At 38.4% G+C, this 17,085-nt stretch overlaps 1 protein-coding gene across 1 annotated transcript in view; it reads right to left on the bottom strand.

Annotated features, from left to right (window-relative positions):
• The window catches only part of DPP6 (dipeptidyl peptidase like 6), a 430,344-nt gene that overhangs the window by 140,435 nt on the left and 272,824 nt on the right, over positions 1-17,085 (bottom strand). Inside the window, exons 4-5 of the mRNA XM_086614246.1 lie at positions 13,337-13,431; positions 10,265-10,339 (exon numbers count right to left, since the gene is read on the bottom strand). Of these exons, the coding sequence (XP_086470372.1) occupies positions 10,265-10,339; positions 13,337-13,431 (170 nt within the window). The remainder of the gene's footprint in view (positions 1-10,264; positions 10,340-13,336; positions 13,432-17,085) is intronic.

Genomic DNA, 17,085 nt, shown 5'->3' with positions numbered 1-17,085 from the left:
GTTCCATATGAGATTAGAAGATTCTGAGCTGTATCTCAATGTACACATGGATCTAATTCACTGGAGGCAATATTTCTATTTTCTGACTTTAGGAAAAATAAACTGAAATCACATATGAAAGTGGGGCTCTTTGTCTGTCATGCTCGAGGTGCTGTGGACACATTGCAAGGGGAAAATGGACTGTGGTGATGATGGGCATCTCTTCAGAAAGTGAGATGAGAGCAAACAGGACAGGAAGAAACACAGAGCATCCCCTATTCCTTGCCTGCCACACATTCCTTCACAGTCCCTCCATCAACAGCATCGCTGTGCAGGTACTCTTCCACTTAAAAAACAGAGGACTCATGCTTTTAAAGACCTGACTAAAGCCCTATAATTCATTTCTCTTTTCCAGGAAGAGCTTTTTTTTTGAGCATAGAATAAAAGAAAAGAGAATAGAAGATTCCGTTTTCAAATCTGGGTCATTAGCTGCCCAAGGAGGAATGCAAATTACTGGTTTTAACGTAACCCTGATAAAAACAGAGTTCTGCAGGCAGTTAAAGAGAAAAAAGGCACTTGTTGGGGGTAAGCACAGAGCTGCACGCTCCTTGGATTGAGCCATGTAACTCAGCTGAAGAGAACATTTGCATCAGGTTTGCATTTCTGAGTACAGGAATTTCATCGGGGTGCTTTACATCATAAGATCTGGTTTTCCAGAAGAGGGCACTCAATATATTTTTTTTTCCTATTTCAGAGATTAAAAATAAATAAATAAATAAAATAGACTGGAAATCAGAAGAATTAGATTAAAAACTCCTGCAGGCTGGGACTGCTTCCCATGTTTCTTCATAGACACCAGAATTAAATTCTTTCTGATTTTGCCTTCTAATACCTTTTAAATCACTGTTGTTTTCCCATTTTGGATCTTATTCTTAACGTATTTCTTTCCTTAACATTTTAAAACAACTCTCTGTACTTATCACAACGCAGCACAAAATGAGATTTTTATTGATCCTAAAAACTTACGAAGCAAAATTACACTAAAATCAGAAACTCACCTCTAACATAATTTTGAAGCTTCTGTATGTTGCAAAGAACCTAGTTCTTTGTTAAGTTCTACTTTTTTTTTTTAAATAATTTTTATATAGCTGCATTTATTTCATTCCTCTTAAAGCACAGAAGGTTCCCCTGTGCGTCAGTAAGATGGATTCCCATGGAAGTGCAAAAGAGAGAAAACTGCAATGATTTTACTGCTTTCTGTCTGATTTTGACTATCTAGGAGACCTTGTACAATTACCTTACCCATGTTTTATTCAAAAATAAATTGCAGGTTTATTTTTAAGATGTTTTCTGAACTTTGTTAGAAAATTAATCTCTACCAGTCTGTCTGTTTGAGTTAGATCATCTATACACTCAGAAAAGGAAGCAGAATGAAAAATCTAATATTATCCAAGCAAAGAAAATTTGGTTATTTTTGTATCATAGTGTTTTGCCTTGAGTCTTTTTATTTTCCCTTCCCTGTTTGATGAAAATTACATTTGCTAAAGAAAATATTCACAGAGGGAGACTGCAGATAGCTGATTGTGCTGGTTTTGGCAGGGATAGAGTTAATTTTCTCCATAGTAGCTGACATGGGGCTGTGTTTTGGATTTATGCTGGAAACAGTGGTGATAACACAGGGATGTTTTCGTTACTGCTGGGCAGTGCTTACACAGAGTCAAGGCCTTTTCTGCCTCTCACATCGACCCACCAGCGTAGGCTGGGGGGGGGGCACAAGAGGTTGGGAGGGGACACAGCTGGGACAGCTGGGGCCCCAACTGACCAAAGGGATATTCCACACCATATGATGTCATGTTCAGCATATAAAGCTGGGGGAAGGAGGACAGTGCAGATGTTCAGAGTGATGGTGTTTGTCTTCCCAAGTCACTGTTATGCATGAGGGAGCCCTGCTTTCCTGGAGATGGCTGAACATTTGCCTGCCCATGGGAAGCAGGGAATTAATTCCTTGTTTTGCTTTGCTTGTGTGCATGGCTATTGATTTACCTATTAAACTGTCTTTATCTCAACCCACGAGTTTTCTTACTTTTGCCCTTCCAATTCTCCCCCATCCCACCAAGGGGAAGTGAGTGAGGGGCTGGGTCAGGTTAGTTACCAGCTGGGGTTAAACCACGACACTGATACCGATACATAATAAACCTACATATTGTTGCATGACAGGCTAAATATTTCTGACTTTTGATATCACTCTAGTCTTCTCTGGAACTGTGGTTTTGCTTTTCAGTTTACTGATGTATATCTGTATCTGAGAATAAATGTAGGACACAGTTTGTCGGCCTCTGCTACTTGAGCAAGGCTGTCCAGCTTAGTCTGAAATATTATTTTGCACTCAGTCATGTCTGTGCAATTTGTTTTGAAGTCTCCCAACTCAAATCAGGAGGCTTAAGATTTAGTCCTAACTCCATTTATCTACATTATTAGAAGAACAGCAAGAGTTTAATCCTTTGTTTTTAATAGAAAATAGTTAAAGCTCAAAGGTGGCACAGCAGCTGAAGTCAGCATACTCAGTTTTTAATGCGCTCCATTTCACACAGATAGTGTTTTGTTGCAATAATCACACCAAACAACACTCCCTGGAAAGGACACTCAGTAAGAAACTGAGATTTGGTGCAGTTTTACTGAAACCATTGCTATAGAGGGAGGACAGCAGGAAGACCTGCTGGGCAGAGCTTTACCTCTCAGCTCAAGCAAATACGTCACATCATGTTTTAAGAATGTATTTAGATCATGATTTCATAAGCACTAATTTCCTGCTGAAAACATCCCCTGATAATGGGGAGCAATAGGGTTAAAAAACTGAGATCCCAATGTTGTTTTATTGCTTGTCCTAAGAAAGAGCTGCAGGCCACCAGTAATCATGGTGGCTACCCACAATAAACGCAGGGTCTTCACCAGTTCCTTCAACATTGAGATGATCCTACTCTTAGAGTACTTGCTGAGGTCGTGATGCTGGGGTGAGCACCCATTCCTTACATTTAAGGGGTGCAAATGCTTTTTTCCAAGCACAATCACCACAGGAAGGTCCCACCCACCCATTCCTCTTTGCTGAGATTCGGTGTCTATCATTTCCCCTTTAAGAAGAGTGGAAAATAAAGAAAAAGTATGCAGATCTGGGATATGTCAGTCCACTCCACTTTTTTTGTTGCTGCTTCTACCCAGAGTTACGATGACAGACACTTAATTTTGACTGAGAACCCCTTGTCCCATGGCCCAAGGAACTTAACTACCAAAATGTCCCTGCAGTTCACGTATTTGAGTGCTTAACCCCACTCTACCTTCTTGTTTAAGCTGGAAATCTTTCTGTAATTAAACTGGGCTGTGCCAAAGCAGAAGGATTGCTGCTAAGAGCAAAGAGTAAGGCTACACAAAGAAACACGTTTTCTGCTGGAGCTTTGTAGGGATTTGAAATGAACCATGAGGCTCCTCCAAAACAAATATAATAAAAAATACGTTTGACCTCTTTTCTTCCCGTGTTAGTCGAAAATTGGTCCTGAAAGTTACCCACATGAAATTAGTTTCTGTAGTTTCTTCTTCAAAAGAGAGGTCTAGGATTAAGCTTGTCATCAATTATTGCTCCGCTGTCCTGTGCCAGCATCCAAAAATTTTTATTCTAAACACACAACGTGACAGAAACTGGACAGAGCCACGACTGCTGTGCAGGAAGAACAAATATTCCTATGACCTGATAACATATTTACTCAATTGAGATGGGTATCCACCCTCTCATAGCAAGAATTTTTAATTTAATTTTAATTAATTAATGAAAAAAAAAATTGTGATCGAAAAGGCTCTGCTGTCAAAGGCACAGCCAAGGACACCTGAGATGACAGTGTTTGCACTATGTTGTAATAGAGTTTTGAAAACCTGTCAATCCCTCTAGAGTTGTGTGGCAAATTTCCCTCTCTCTCTGTGCCACTGCAGATATCAAATATTAATTAGGCTGAACCAATTACCGATACCAAGACGCGACAGAAAAACTTGGTGCGTCGGTACGTCTGACAGAGATACTGCTACTTCTGCCTCAACTGAGATTCATCTCCCAGTTGCTCAGACTTTCTTTATTAGCAGCTTTAGTTTATTTAATGCAAGGTGACCACGAAGTGCTGGTGTCCTGGGTGAGCTGTACTCCTCCAGGTCTGACAGAAAAGCAAATGGGAGTGTAGAAACGTTTTTGAATCAACCTTCTCTGACGCCTTTCAAAATCCTCTTTTGTTTATCTTGTTGCTGTTCAGCCTGTATTGAAAATGGCAGATTAGGGAATTTATTCATGGTGGTTTTGAGATTAGAAAAGATAGGCAGTCTTTCACAAAGGGTATTTTAAGTAGACCAGATTCAAAATTAAAAAAAAAAAAACAAAACAACAAAACAACCACAACACTCTCCTTTTAAAACAAATTATTGCTTCTAAATTTTTTCAAATAATAGCTGCTGCTTCAGCTTCAAATCCAAAGTAAACTATCACCCTGAAAATTAACCTCCTCTATGTTCTCAGTACTTTCTTGTTAATACAATACTTCTGGACGCACAAGCTTCAGCTTTTGTTATGTAAATGTAGCTGGAGCACTTCTGTTCTCCTTATCACTACAAACAGGATAAAAAGCACATTATTAAACAAGGATATTTACCCTACTGATCCTGGCTGTTGAAATAATATTACTCAAAACAGAACATAAGAAGAAGGAGAAAAAAGAAGGCCCTCCATTTTCAACCCTTGTGCCCCAGAACCACCTCGCTAAAACCTCATATGGGCACCCTCATAAAATGGTGCAATTTTGAGAAGTTGTGAGTGTTTCACTGAAATATGAAATATTAGCCGAATGGTGGTAGTAATATGCATTCTATGAGAAGCAACTGAAGACGTTGTTTTCATGAAAAAGATCCAAGATTTAGCAAATCCTAAGATCTGATGAATGTCTGGTCTAATTCATTAACTGATTAATAATTTGACTTCTGCTCATTACAGAAGCACTGAACACCTACAGTCCTCCAGTGAATCAGGAAAAGAGAAGATATTTTACTTGAAGATACACACACATACAGATGGAATAAAAGAAAAACATTTTAACTAATATAACCTTTACGTTATTAGGACCGATTATTTTCTTCTTTTTATGTAGGAAGTGAAACCACAGTTAATTCAAGCTAATAACAGGTAACTAATTCTCATAAGTAAACAAAGTTACAGTGCTTTAGACCTGAAAATGTCGGGAAAATAGTTTTAGCCACTATCCTTTGATGATAGTCAACACTGCCCTTATATTGTGCAGATTTACAACACAGAAAGAGTCCTTCTGGTTTATGAGCAATGAAGATTCAAAACTGCATTCATATGAAAAAAAGAATATGAAAACTATAAACAGGAGCTTTTTTCCTCAAAATGCTCCACTCAAAAATTCTACTGGTTTACAACAAACACCAAAAATTAAACAAATCACTAAACCAGGTAGCATTATTTTATGGTACAAATGTTCTAATAGTGCTCACTTTATATAGTGCAATCACTACACATTTTAATTGTTCCTGAAAACAACAATGGGGAGGAGGAATGAAAAAAGTAAATTTGAAACATATTTATTGCCATAGAAAGAAAACAGGTTTATGCAAACTTATTCCTAGTACTGGTAAATCCATTTCAATTAAGTACCAAACCTCATAGATACAATATTAGCATTATTATTGACGATAGTTATGACAATGTCTAATTTTCAGAGGCACATTTATTAAAATAATAGTTCTTATCTAACTCAAAAGGAAGTTGTGAGAATTCATTAATATTTATACCCATTAGTATGTTGGAAATATCAAGAGATACATTATTTTAATTTTACACAACTAATTAAAGCAGTATGAGGTTGTAATTGGAACCATAAGCACAAAACCTGTTCATTCCATATAACAACCACACTTGGACAAATAGTAAAAAATAGTAACAACAACAACAATAACACACTGCTTTCTAGAAATAATGCTTTCTTACTTCATTCATGCTTTAAACTCAAAGTCCAGGGTTTGGACTGGGTCTTTCTGAGGTCTCTGGTCCCATCACTCCCATGAGATCTATGGCAATAGGCAGAGTGAAAAGAAATACTAAACTCACCACACAAACTGCTCGGAAAAAAAAAAATAGTTGGGCCTGCTCTAATTACAATGATGATTAATTCTTTGCAGTTTTCAGCATTATAAAAATGCATTCCTTTAACTGCAAAATAGGTAATAGCGGCTGTTGTATCAGCCATAAAAGTCCCTAAGCCCTAATTGTTGTTCAGAAGACTTAGCAGTTTGGTCCGTATTAATCAGCTGGGATTTCCTGTGTGTAATTGCTCTTAACTAGCTCAAACACAGTAATGGACTGGTAAATTGGAAATGAAGAACAAATAGCTTTAAGAAGAATCTTGGCCACTTTATTTCCTCTATTGCATTATGACGACAGCTATTCATAATAAAGGTAATTAAACATCCTCTGTTTAATATCTCATCATGTCACTCAAGAAAATCACTTTTCTTCTCATTTACTTTCCTCTGTTTCTTTTATCACCATTACACAACTCCACTGGTTAGGTCTGATGACCACAGAAAGCTACACAAGCCCATGGGATTTAGTTACTCGTTGTTACTCTTACCTCATCACCCTCCCAGTGGCAGAAACACTACTGAATTTAAGAGGTGGTTTGTCACTTGGCTATTTAGGAAATCCCTTTTGGAGATCATGATTCCAGCCCAAACACCAGAGACCCCTGTGTCTCCCCAGGAGGCATCCAGGGAGCATGAAGCTCATCCAGCGATGCTGGTGGATCCATGCGTTGGGCAAGACTGGCTTTGATGTGAGAGCACAAGAGACAGCTTTAACATTCTGCACCCTTTCTGCTGAGATGCTGCAGCTAAACCCCGATTTGCCTATGTGTTTTGGGGTTGCTGAAGCCTATAGCCAGAGCCTCACATACATATTTTGAGGAAGGATGATTTGAAATTGAAGTTTCTCTATGAGTGTATCTATTCCCCAATGCTTTCCCAAAACTTTACCCTGTGCTTTCAGCCTCAGGTTGGACCTTGTTCCAGTGTAAAGAAACAAAAACAAACAACAGAAAAATTGCAAGAGCCTTTTAAAGACTAAGAAGCCTGGCACATTCTCTATGACCTTTCCAGAAAAAGAACAAATCTTCTGCGTTCAAGGTTAGAAAAGCTCCCTATTAGCACAAGGCTTACCCAGAATATTGCTGCCTGAAAGATTAAACTTCTGTAAATATAAACACTGCAAAAAAAGCGTTTAGAATGAAACCTGACAGCCCGACTAGCCATGATGTACCCATGCCAATCCTCACAACTGCCTGCCAGGCTTCCTGGAATAAATATATTTTAAGGAACACGCTTTAATTCATCATCTTCTAAGATGATGAAGTGATACAACAGGAAAACAACATTAGTTGCCTCAATATCTTTGCAAAATAGGTGTCTGCTGGTTCAGGGCTCTGTTATTCCAATGTGGGTGTCAGTGCTGTTATCCAGACACAACGCTGAGCAGAGATGCTTCTGTGCAAATAAAGAGAAAAAACCTTGGAAGGAAGCTATTACTGGCAGGAAATGACTTTGCAGCATTTTTCTTAAAAATATTTCACTTCATTTGAGTGACACACTATGTTCTTCCATTTTGATGTTTATTCCTATCTGGTATTAAAAATAGAGGCTGAATCCATTCATCTTAGAATTCAGATAAATGATTAATTGATAGGATGTATATTAAGATATTAAGATTACACATACATAAATGCAGCACAACTGTATTGAGTAAAAAAATTATGAAAACACCTATGCTCAGAAACAAAAGGCAGCACATCACACTTTTAAATGGCAAAAAACAAAGCAAAAATTTCTGACACCTATAAAATGAGTATACTGTAGTTTCAAGAAGTTTCTTCTTTGAAAGTATTTGTAGAATTAAACTTTAAACACCGTCCTTTGCCAATACATTTCCTGAAATTTCCCTTTGACTTTGCAACAAGGACAACTGCCCAAGGCTTTGCTAATCAATTCCTTGTGTTGCAGAAAACAGCGTAATTTGAATTTTGTCCAAGAATACAGTGTGAAATGCAGAATATGTGAAAAGCTAACTAACGTGCAATTATTTGTAACCACAGTCTGCACACCAAGTGAGAAGAAAGCTGAATGAGTAATTTAACAGTTATTGCAACATTAATAAACAAAGCCACCCATCATAGCTTAAGGACTAATATTCAATAGCAATCTTACTATCCCTTTATTAGCATGCTGCTTCTTTTTAAAAAAAAAAAATTGCTGTCTCCTTTATAATCATGGATCTGAAAGAAAAAAGGAGGATGTTTACTTTTGTTTTGTTTCAGAGAATTTCGGGAACTCTTGCTATCATGATCTCATAAATGAATACTCGAACAATTTGCAATGCACTCTTACACTGAATACACATCTAGTCCCACCCTGAAATGTTCCCAAAGGTCATGTTTCCAGCTTGCCACCTTGAGTTCTCCTTTCTGGAAGCAGACATGGTGTGAGGAAGGGGGCACCTGGCTGTGCTCTGCTCTCATCTCCAGCCAGGCATCTAAAGCACTAAACCTCCAGCATTTTCCCTGCACCTCAAAACCACAGATCTGCAAGCACTGATATGTAGAGAGCAGGATGCAGAGGAAACACATCCAGCCCATCGTTTTCCATCCCCATCCTCTTCCTCCTCCTCCTCCATTGCCCACATCAAGCATTCTTCTGCAAGCTGAGAGCAAAGTCTGGGCAACAAAAGTCCCCGTAAATTTGCTTCCTGGAGATCTTCCCAGCGTGCAGTCCTTTCGCTGGACAAAGATTAAGAATAAAAAGTAAATTTCTTACTACTTCTTTTCAGAAATGAATTTTTTTCTCTCATTGCAATTTTCCTCATTACAGGAATTTTTCTTGTGTTACCAGAGGGACTGAGGAAGCCCTCTCTCCTTGGAGCTCTTCCAGCTTGCACAACGCATCTGAGCAGTGCCGGCACAGGGCTTCCACAGCCAAAGGCCAATCTCCACTGAAAGAACTGAATTTTACAAAACACCCCTGGCACACACAGCACGAGGGCTTTCAGGCAAAGGCTTTGCATTAGGCTGCCTTCCCTGCATTTAGATTTAACCTAACACTTCCACATCCATACCTGTTCAGAACTCTGCTAAGCTTCAGGTAAGTGAAGTTGCACCAACAATGGTTTCCCAGCAAAAACTCTTTATGAACTATCTCTAAAGTTTCTGATACAGTTTTGTTTGAACTTTTTCTAACAGCAGGCATGGTTCTCCTGACTTTTATGCCACTGTGAGACAGGGATAACTCCAAAGATGACAGCACAGAAATCAGATGAGCAACAGAGCCACAACCTCTACTACCTTAAGGACCAACAAATTCCCTTTGGTTAGCAGCTGAAACTAGATTTATTTTATGGAAGAAGAATTACAGTTGCTGGTGAATGAATTATTTCAATTTTGAGGAATTGGTGCAATTCTAGATTATGGAATAAAATGTATGAGGCTTACAGTTTATCCAAGCAGTACAGTATAGCTATCATTCAAACATTTCAGGTCTTATACCTGCAGAATTTTAAAAGAAAATAAATATTATTCATGCCCAATAACTGCTTCCCATGTGTCTGATTCTTTAGTCATCATTTAAAAATGACTCATTACACTTTTCTCTTTTAAAGTTTGGTAGAAAACTCACCCTAATCTAAAACCTAGTAGTAACCTAGCAGTGATTTCTTACAAATGATTTATACCTAACCCTCTGAAGAAAAGGATTTATAATGGAAGTGATAGCTCAACCCTAACTGCAGCAATGGGAATGGTGACACCATAATTAATGTATTATTTCAGTTGTGGGAGACACTGACAGTTGCGTTTTGTTCTGTGGAAGAAATTTATAGTGTGACTGAAAAAGACACCATGGAAAAAAAAAAGTCACAGAAGAGGAACAGAAATCCTTGTAGCAAAGACGTGTCCTTACAATCCCCCTCCCAAAGACTATAAAATCCTGACAATGACAGTGTTTCCTCTATGGTGTAATTTATACCTTTCTCCTCTACTAGATGGCAGTGTGACATGCTCTCAGAATATCTAAGTGAGGGGTTTTCTTTCTTTGTTTCATAGGAAGTAATTAATTTAAAATATCATCTTACTGGCATAGAAAAAAAAAAAAAGCTCGCCACTGGCTGTGTATTATTTGGAAATCAAATCCATTTACTTACTGGTTCAACACTAAAAGCAAAAAGAGCATATTCCCGGTCAGGTGACACTTCGTATCGAATAGCCTTTAAGGACACCTAGAAAAAAAAATTAGACATGGAAATAAATATTTTTCATTTTTCAAACCAATAACAACTAGAACTAATTGTTATGATCACCCTTCTAATGATAAGGAATACTGTCAGACTGAATGTCTTGAAAAATAATACATTACATCTCCTTTCAAAACTCAGAAATATTATGTAGGTACTTACATGCTTCCAGAAGAGAAAGTGGGATAACTTTCATGCCACTGTGACTCAGAGCAGGCAGCTATCTTAAAAAAAATAAGAATTTTCCTTACAACCCTACTGCACAGTGGCTGGTGGGACACCTGTGGGCAGCAGGTAGTAGAAAACCCTGGTAAATGACAATTTATTAATTGCCTCTGATTCCCTGCAGTCACGGGCCAAAGTGCTGGAGATAATAAATAGTAAATACCTGCTGGAGTAAATTATTATAAAAGGACACAAGTACCTGTCCCAATTAAGACAACACCAAGGAATGCTATCCCATTTTCCCCAGTCAAAGAGGTCTTTGTGATGCTGTGGTCATAAAATTTTCCCGGCATACCCCGGCCTTTCTTCTGCAAAAAGCCATGCTGTAAGCCTTACTAACAAGAAGACATGCCAGAATACCTCAGACTTGTCGGGATTTACTTATCATTTGTATAGCACAGATACACCTTCTCTTCTCCAGTGTGTTTCTATATAAATACATCGCTGGCACACCAAGGTCAAAGAGAGGTGCCACTAACATACTGCCTCTCCACTGCCTTTTAAATCTCATTCTCTCACCTAACAAAGGGATGGTGGGGAGGTGGGGGAAGGGCTCTTTACATTAGTGATGGGTAATAGGACAAGAGGAAATGGGTATAAGCTTAGTCAGGGGAGATTCAGGTTGGATGTTAGAAAGTATTTCTTCTCTGAAAGGGTTGTCAGCCACTGGAATAGGCTGCCCAGGGAGGTGGTTGAGTCCCCATCCCTGGATGTGTTTAAGAAAAGGGTGGATGAACTACTTAGGGATATGGTGTAATGGGAGATTAGGGACGGTTGGACTGGATGATCTCTAAGGTCTTTTCCAACCTAGAAAATCTATGAAATCTGTGAAATCTATGAAATTAGATGCAAATCCTTGAGAGATTCCTGAGGACCAAACTGGAAGGGGGAATTTGGACTTCCAGAAAATGCACAGCATCCCATTGGGAGAGTCCTCCACAAGGCCAGTGAGGCTGGCGGTGGTCAGGGGACAGCCAAAGGCAGAGATGACTGACCATAGCATCACAGAATAGTTTGTGTTGGAAGGGATCTTTAATCCACCCCCACTGCAGTGAGCAGGGACATCTTCAACTAGATGAGGTTGCTCAGAGCCCCATCTAACCCAGTCTTCAGTTTTTCCAGGCATGGGATATCTACCACCTCTCTGGGCAACCTAATAGGTTGATGGACCAGTGTGGATCAAGATGGGAAGTGCCAGTGAAGCGTGAGAACCAGCAGAGTCAGCATGAAGACAGATTTTATTTACTGCTATATTAATAATACAGAGAAAGGCAAACATAACAAGGTAGCAAAAGTCATTCTGACCCAGGGCTGGGAAGGAAGAGGACACAGACAACGTGCCTGGATAGGGTGTAACAGCAGCTTTTGTATCAGGACTTTTTGGATTAATGTGGAGGTGATGTTCTGCAGATTTATCCATCGAGAGAGCAGAGGAACCAGGGTAGAACAGGCAGCAGGGAGGCCATGGCATCAAAAAGTAGGATAATCGTGTAACACTGTGCTTTTCTTACAAATGGCAAAAGTCAAAAAACAGGAAAATATGCAGAGGCCAAATGAAAGCTGCCTGATTTCAACAGACCTAGACATCAAAGGAAGCCAGCCCATCCCCTTACCATTAGCAGAATTGTAAAGAAAGGAGTTATGTTCTGGCAATAGAGGATTGCTTATGTGATGTAGCAAAGATAGAAGGTTAAATGGCAGCATGTGGAGTTTAAGGCTGAGTCCTGCAAAAATAATTCAGTGATAAATTCTTTGTCTCGTTAAAAAATAATTAATACTGTAGTCTAGCTATGTATGAGTTGTACACTCATACTGCAAAATAAAGTCCACCTGGAATGTGGCTTTATAGATTCTTGCATAGATTTTTTGAGTTTCTAAAGCTGTTTTCTGCAGATCTTGGGTCATTAAGATAAGTTTCTGTCAGCCATCCTCTGCTTTTGTAGTTTTGCAATGATACAGTACCACAAAACCACCTCAAGTTAACCAAAACCTTAGGTAGGTGCTGCATAAGAGACCATTTTACCAGGACAACATGATTCATACATCATCGTCGAAGAAAACATAAATATATGTTACTTTGGAAATTAACCTCTTACAGGAAATGTTGAAAACACTCTGACATTTAATGTACTAACTTCTGACACAATGCTGGCTTCATCTACTACAAAAACCAATGCTACAAAACACTTTGATCATTTTAAATACTTTATCAGCTGTGAATTTATTTTATTTTCATACATTTTAATAGCCACTTACAACTTCTGTTCCCAATAATTTCTTAGGGTTTGTCTCAAATGCAACCCATTTCCATTCATCAACACTATTCATTAACAACACTGAAATTACATTTCAACCACAAGGCAAGAAAAATCAGCAAATCCAGAAATTAAAAAATAAATATTTGCATGGAGGAATGTGGAGAATTCTACCAATAGACAGTAAATTGTATCAATTGTCTTTTCTATTAAGCGTGCAAAGATGAGAATTATGCATCTTTCAATTATATACGATATGCAAGACTAGATTCAAATATCTATATGATACTTTTCTGTAGTATGAAAGAAACTGAGCTTGCAGAATAATAACAAAAGCTGGAGTTCAATTTCACATTATCAGTCATTGTGTAGCCCATAGTATTACCGGTGTATTGCTTCTCCTTGACAATACAAGAAGTGGAAATCCAAGTAATTTTCTGCTTTACTGATCCAACTGCAAGAGAAGTGTGAAATTCTGCTACTCGTTATAGAAAATACTTACAATTTTTTTGTTTTCTATTAATATTGTTGAACTGTTAGTTTCAACATTCCTCAGAATCACTGTGCCATTCTGGTTTCTATAAATGAATTCATTATCTGCAAGGAGAAAAAGAAAAGAACATTAAGGAAACCTGAAATGGTCTGTTTGTGTGGAACCTAATTATGGGCTTGAACCAAAAGAATTGCTGGGAACTTCCCTCTAAAGAACACAGATTTATTTTTTTTAATGCAGCCTTTGCTGTGATGTTAAAGTGGCTTCCAGGTTAGTCATTAAACAACATGGTTAGTGTTTGTCACATGTTTATTCTGCCACGTATTTATTCTGCCACACATTCCCAGAGCAGAATGCAAGAGGGTGCCCTGCTTTGAATGTATATACACAGCTTGCTATGTTCTTAGTGTAGAAAAAAACAAGGTCAAAACCCATTCCTTATGCTAAAGGTTTCCAAGATCCTCAGTCTGTGTAGGAGTTCAATAAGCCAGATGCCCAGAAAGTCTGTGAAAGTAAAAGGCAAATCACCCTCTAATAAAGCGGATTCTGGAATCTAATATTGTGCAGATCTTTCAACTCCATCATTTGTCCTGCAAACTTATACCAGAAGGAGATGCATGCAAAGAAATTGTCATTTTCACATGGAACAAGACAAATCAGCTTGTCCCTTTTGCACTTTGGAACTACTCCAGCACTCAGGACATCTGGACAAGGACAATAATCCCCTCTGGTAGCTGCTGCACAGGTGGGAGAGAGAGTCTCCAGCTCTCAACTCTCAAAACCTGCTTGACAGAAAGGCTGAGGTAGACATATGAAAGAAACTCAAAATGAGGGTTGGGTGACAGGTGAACGGTTCAGGATGAAAAACCAATTCAACAATAAAGGGTTATCATCTTGTCAGATGTCATAAACTGAAGTTTAAGTCTGGTATGTGCTTACATGCATTGCCCCACAGGTAAAAATAAAATGTAAGTCCCAAGCACACTGCCATTAAAAGATTCAGCAACTTTTCTTCACACGGGAGTAGGGTTACTGTTTTTTTGCAACCTGACTAAACTAAGACTGAGAACTGATGGACCCTACCAAACTTCTGCCTCCAGTTTCAGCTAAGGAAACAATTCTTCATTGCCTATCTTCACTGTGGCTATGCTATGGTGGCTACCATGGTGCATCCCACAAGTGTTAGGGACACGTGACTTGTTAAACATTATCCATGGGTTGCCCTGGATATGATAGGGGTTGCCTGGGATGAGTCATCGGTGAGTTTAAATCCTACTGGATTAATAAAAGCACAGATCCAACTCATTGTAACCACAAGCAGATGCACTCTCTCCAGCTCTCCTTGCTGACAACAACCCTGGGTCCAGAGATCCCGTTCTTTCAAGCTTTTGATGGATAGACCTAGCGTACTCCTTCTTTATCCATTTTCTTTTATTTCTAAGATGGCGATGACTATTCTCATCACAGTCATTAACCACCTTTGCAAAATACTCTGAAAGTGCAGACAAAAATCTTCTACACTCTACTTACTATTGATAAAAACAGTCATCTCCTACACATCACAGTTTTACGTCTAAGCGTAGGAAGAAAAAATCTTTCCTGAGATTGGGATGAATCAGATTTTGTGAGGCCAAACTGTTGCTGCAATACGGATGATCCTCTCCAGACAACAAGATTTTAGAGACTTAAGACTCTCACGGTCCAAATCACAGCAGCAGCCCTTCAGACACATAGACAAAGTTCTCAAAGCATCTCTTTCTTTTAATTACGGAATACATTTTATCAACATCTTCAGTCCTGAATAAAAAATGCAGAATCTGAATTAAATTAAGACTTGCATTGCAGACCAGGATAATGAAGAGACTTCCTGTTTGGTTTTGACAGTATTAAAATTTTGTCAATAGTTCTGGAGTGTTGTCCAAGGACATGGCATTTTCATAAGCATGCCTGATTATATTCAGGACTTTAAAATATCGCTTCATATGATTTATGACTGAACAAACTAAGATTCTTCAACCTGGAAAAGAACTGATTGAACAGAACTAGGACAGAAGTCAAAAAAGTCATAAGCAGCATGGAGAAGATAATAAATGCTCATTCCCTGCCTTTTTCAAAATAAATATTAGGAGGCATTAAATGACACCAGCCAGTGACAGGTTCAACACAAATAAAAGAGATTATTTCTTCACCAGAAGGTAAACAAGCTGTGGAAGTCACAGTCCCAGAGTACAGCAGGTGCCAGGACGACATATGAATCTAAACATGAATTAGAAAAATGGAAAAGTCCATCGAAGGTTGTGGACCTTGAGGAGAGACACTTTTCAGAAAGCCCTTGAACCTGAGATTGCGAGGGACTAGAAGCATACTCTGAATTATCATCTTGAGAAATTTATCTGCTTTTTAAAATCTTCCCTACTCATGTGCTCTTGTCCAAGGCCAGACACCAGAAGAGATAACCTCTGGGGCTTGATCCAGCACCAACTTATTTACAGCTTCAACTTCCAGCTTTCATGTTCAGCTGCTGAAGAAATAAGTTTATGCCAACAGTTTGGGAGGCCATACAATAAAAGATGTGAATGCTTTTTACTCACCTTGCCTGTTTATATCCTTAGGCTGTTAAGGCTGAAGTATCATCTGTTATATGAGGGAAGTACACAGTTCAAATTTTTATTTTCAGGTATTTCAGAAATAACAGGAATAACTAAGCTGAGAGACAGAATATTACCTAATTGTCAGCCATTTTGAAAAAGATTACTGCTTTAATAATCACCCTACGTCAACAACACCGAATGTTTTCCAATTACATACTAAGTTCTAGGCAGAAAAAAACCACATTTTAAATATGGCCAGCAAAGCATTTAGATAATTGTAAGTCTCTCAGGATATTTTTTCATTGCAGAAAAAAATAGAGATGAAACTGATCTCCAAGTTCAGTACACAGGTAAAGTAGCTTATTAATCTAATGAGTCTGTGGGGCTGTTAATATTTGGTAGCTGTTTCTTGAGCATTGCATGAACTGACAGAAGTTACATTACTGCCCATAATGACATTGCTACTACATTTTATTGTTTCCTATGCTCCTGAAAAAATAACAGTTTAATTAAGTGGGAAACTGCAAGATGATTACATAAAAGTTGCTCCATAGTTGGAAGTAGGAGATGAAAGATTTTCCCATTATTTGTTAAAGTGTAACAAGTTTAAAATCAGGTGCTAATCTGCTGCAGGTACTTCTGGTATGAATAAAGAAGAATAAATGAAGCAGCACTGATTTGTTAGGGCTGTAAATCTTGCTATTATATTCAATACAAGCCATCAACACAGCATCTGAATTAATGAACAGAAAATTGGTCTGCTTAAGAGAAGAACAAATTGATCTGCATTATATTCCAAGCAAAACACTGTGAGGTTTAGCTGGTCTGTAAGTCATATTATCTTAGTCCTCAAAAGAATAAATGAATAATATTCCTGGACTTCTGTTTTGAAATGTGTGATTTGTTCCAGTGCAAGAGTATTTATTTAAATGGGACATACCTCAATCAAAGACAAAAAGCAATGCAGCAACCTCGGTCTGTAATGAATTCTGTCCAGCGAGCTGATGAGAATTTGCAGCCTGATTTATAGCTGTCACCACAGCTGATAAAGGTCATCACTGCATCTCATTTTTTATACTTGCCTTTCTTTGGGGCTTGGTGTTCAGTGTAAATGATGCTGAAAATTGTAACTTTCAGGCATAAAGCCATTTATTCCATTATATAATG

This window comes from Tauraco erythrolophus, chromosome 7 (assembly GCF_009769465.1).
Source record: "Tauraco erythrolophus isolate bTauEry1 chromosome 7, bTauEry1.pri, whole genome shotgun sequence".
In the NCBI taxonomy this organism is placed as follows: domain Eukaryota; kingdom Metazoa; phylum Chordata; class Aves; order Musophagiformes; family Musophagidae; genus Tauraco; species Tauraco erythrolophus.
Note: the sequence above shows the minus strand (reverse complement) of the source record. Positions and strands in the feature narration are given on the sequence as shown.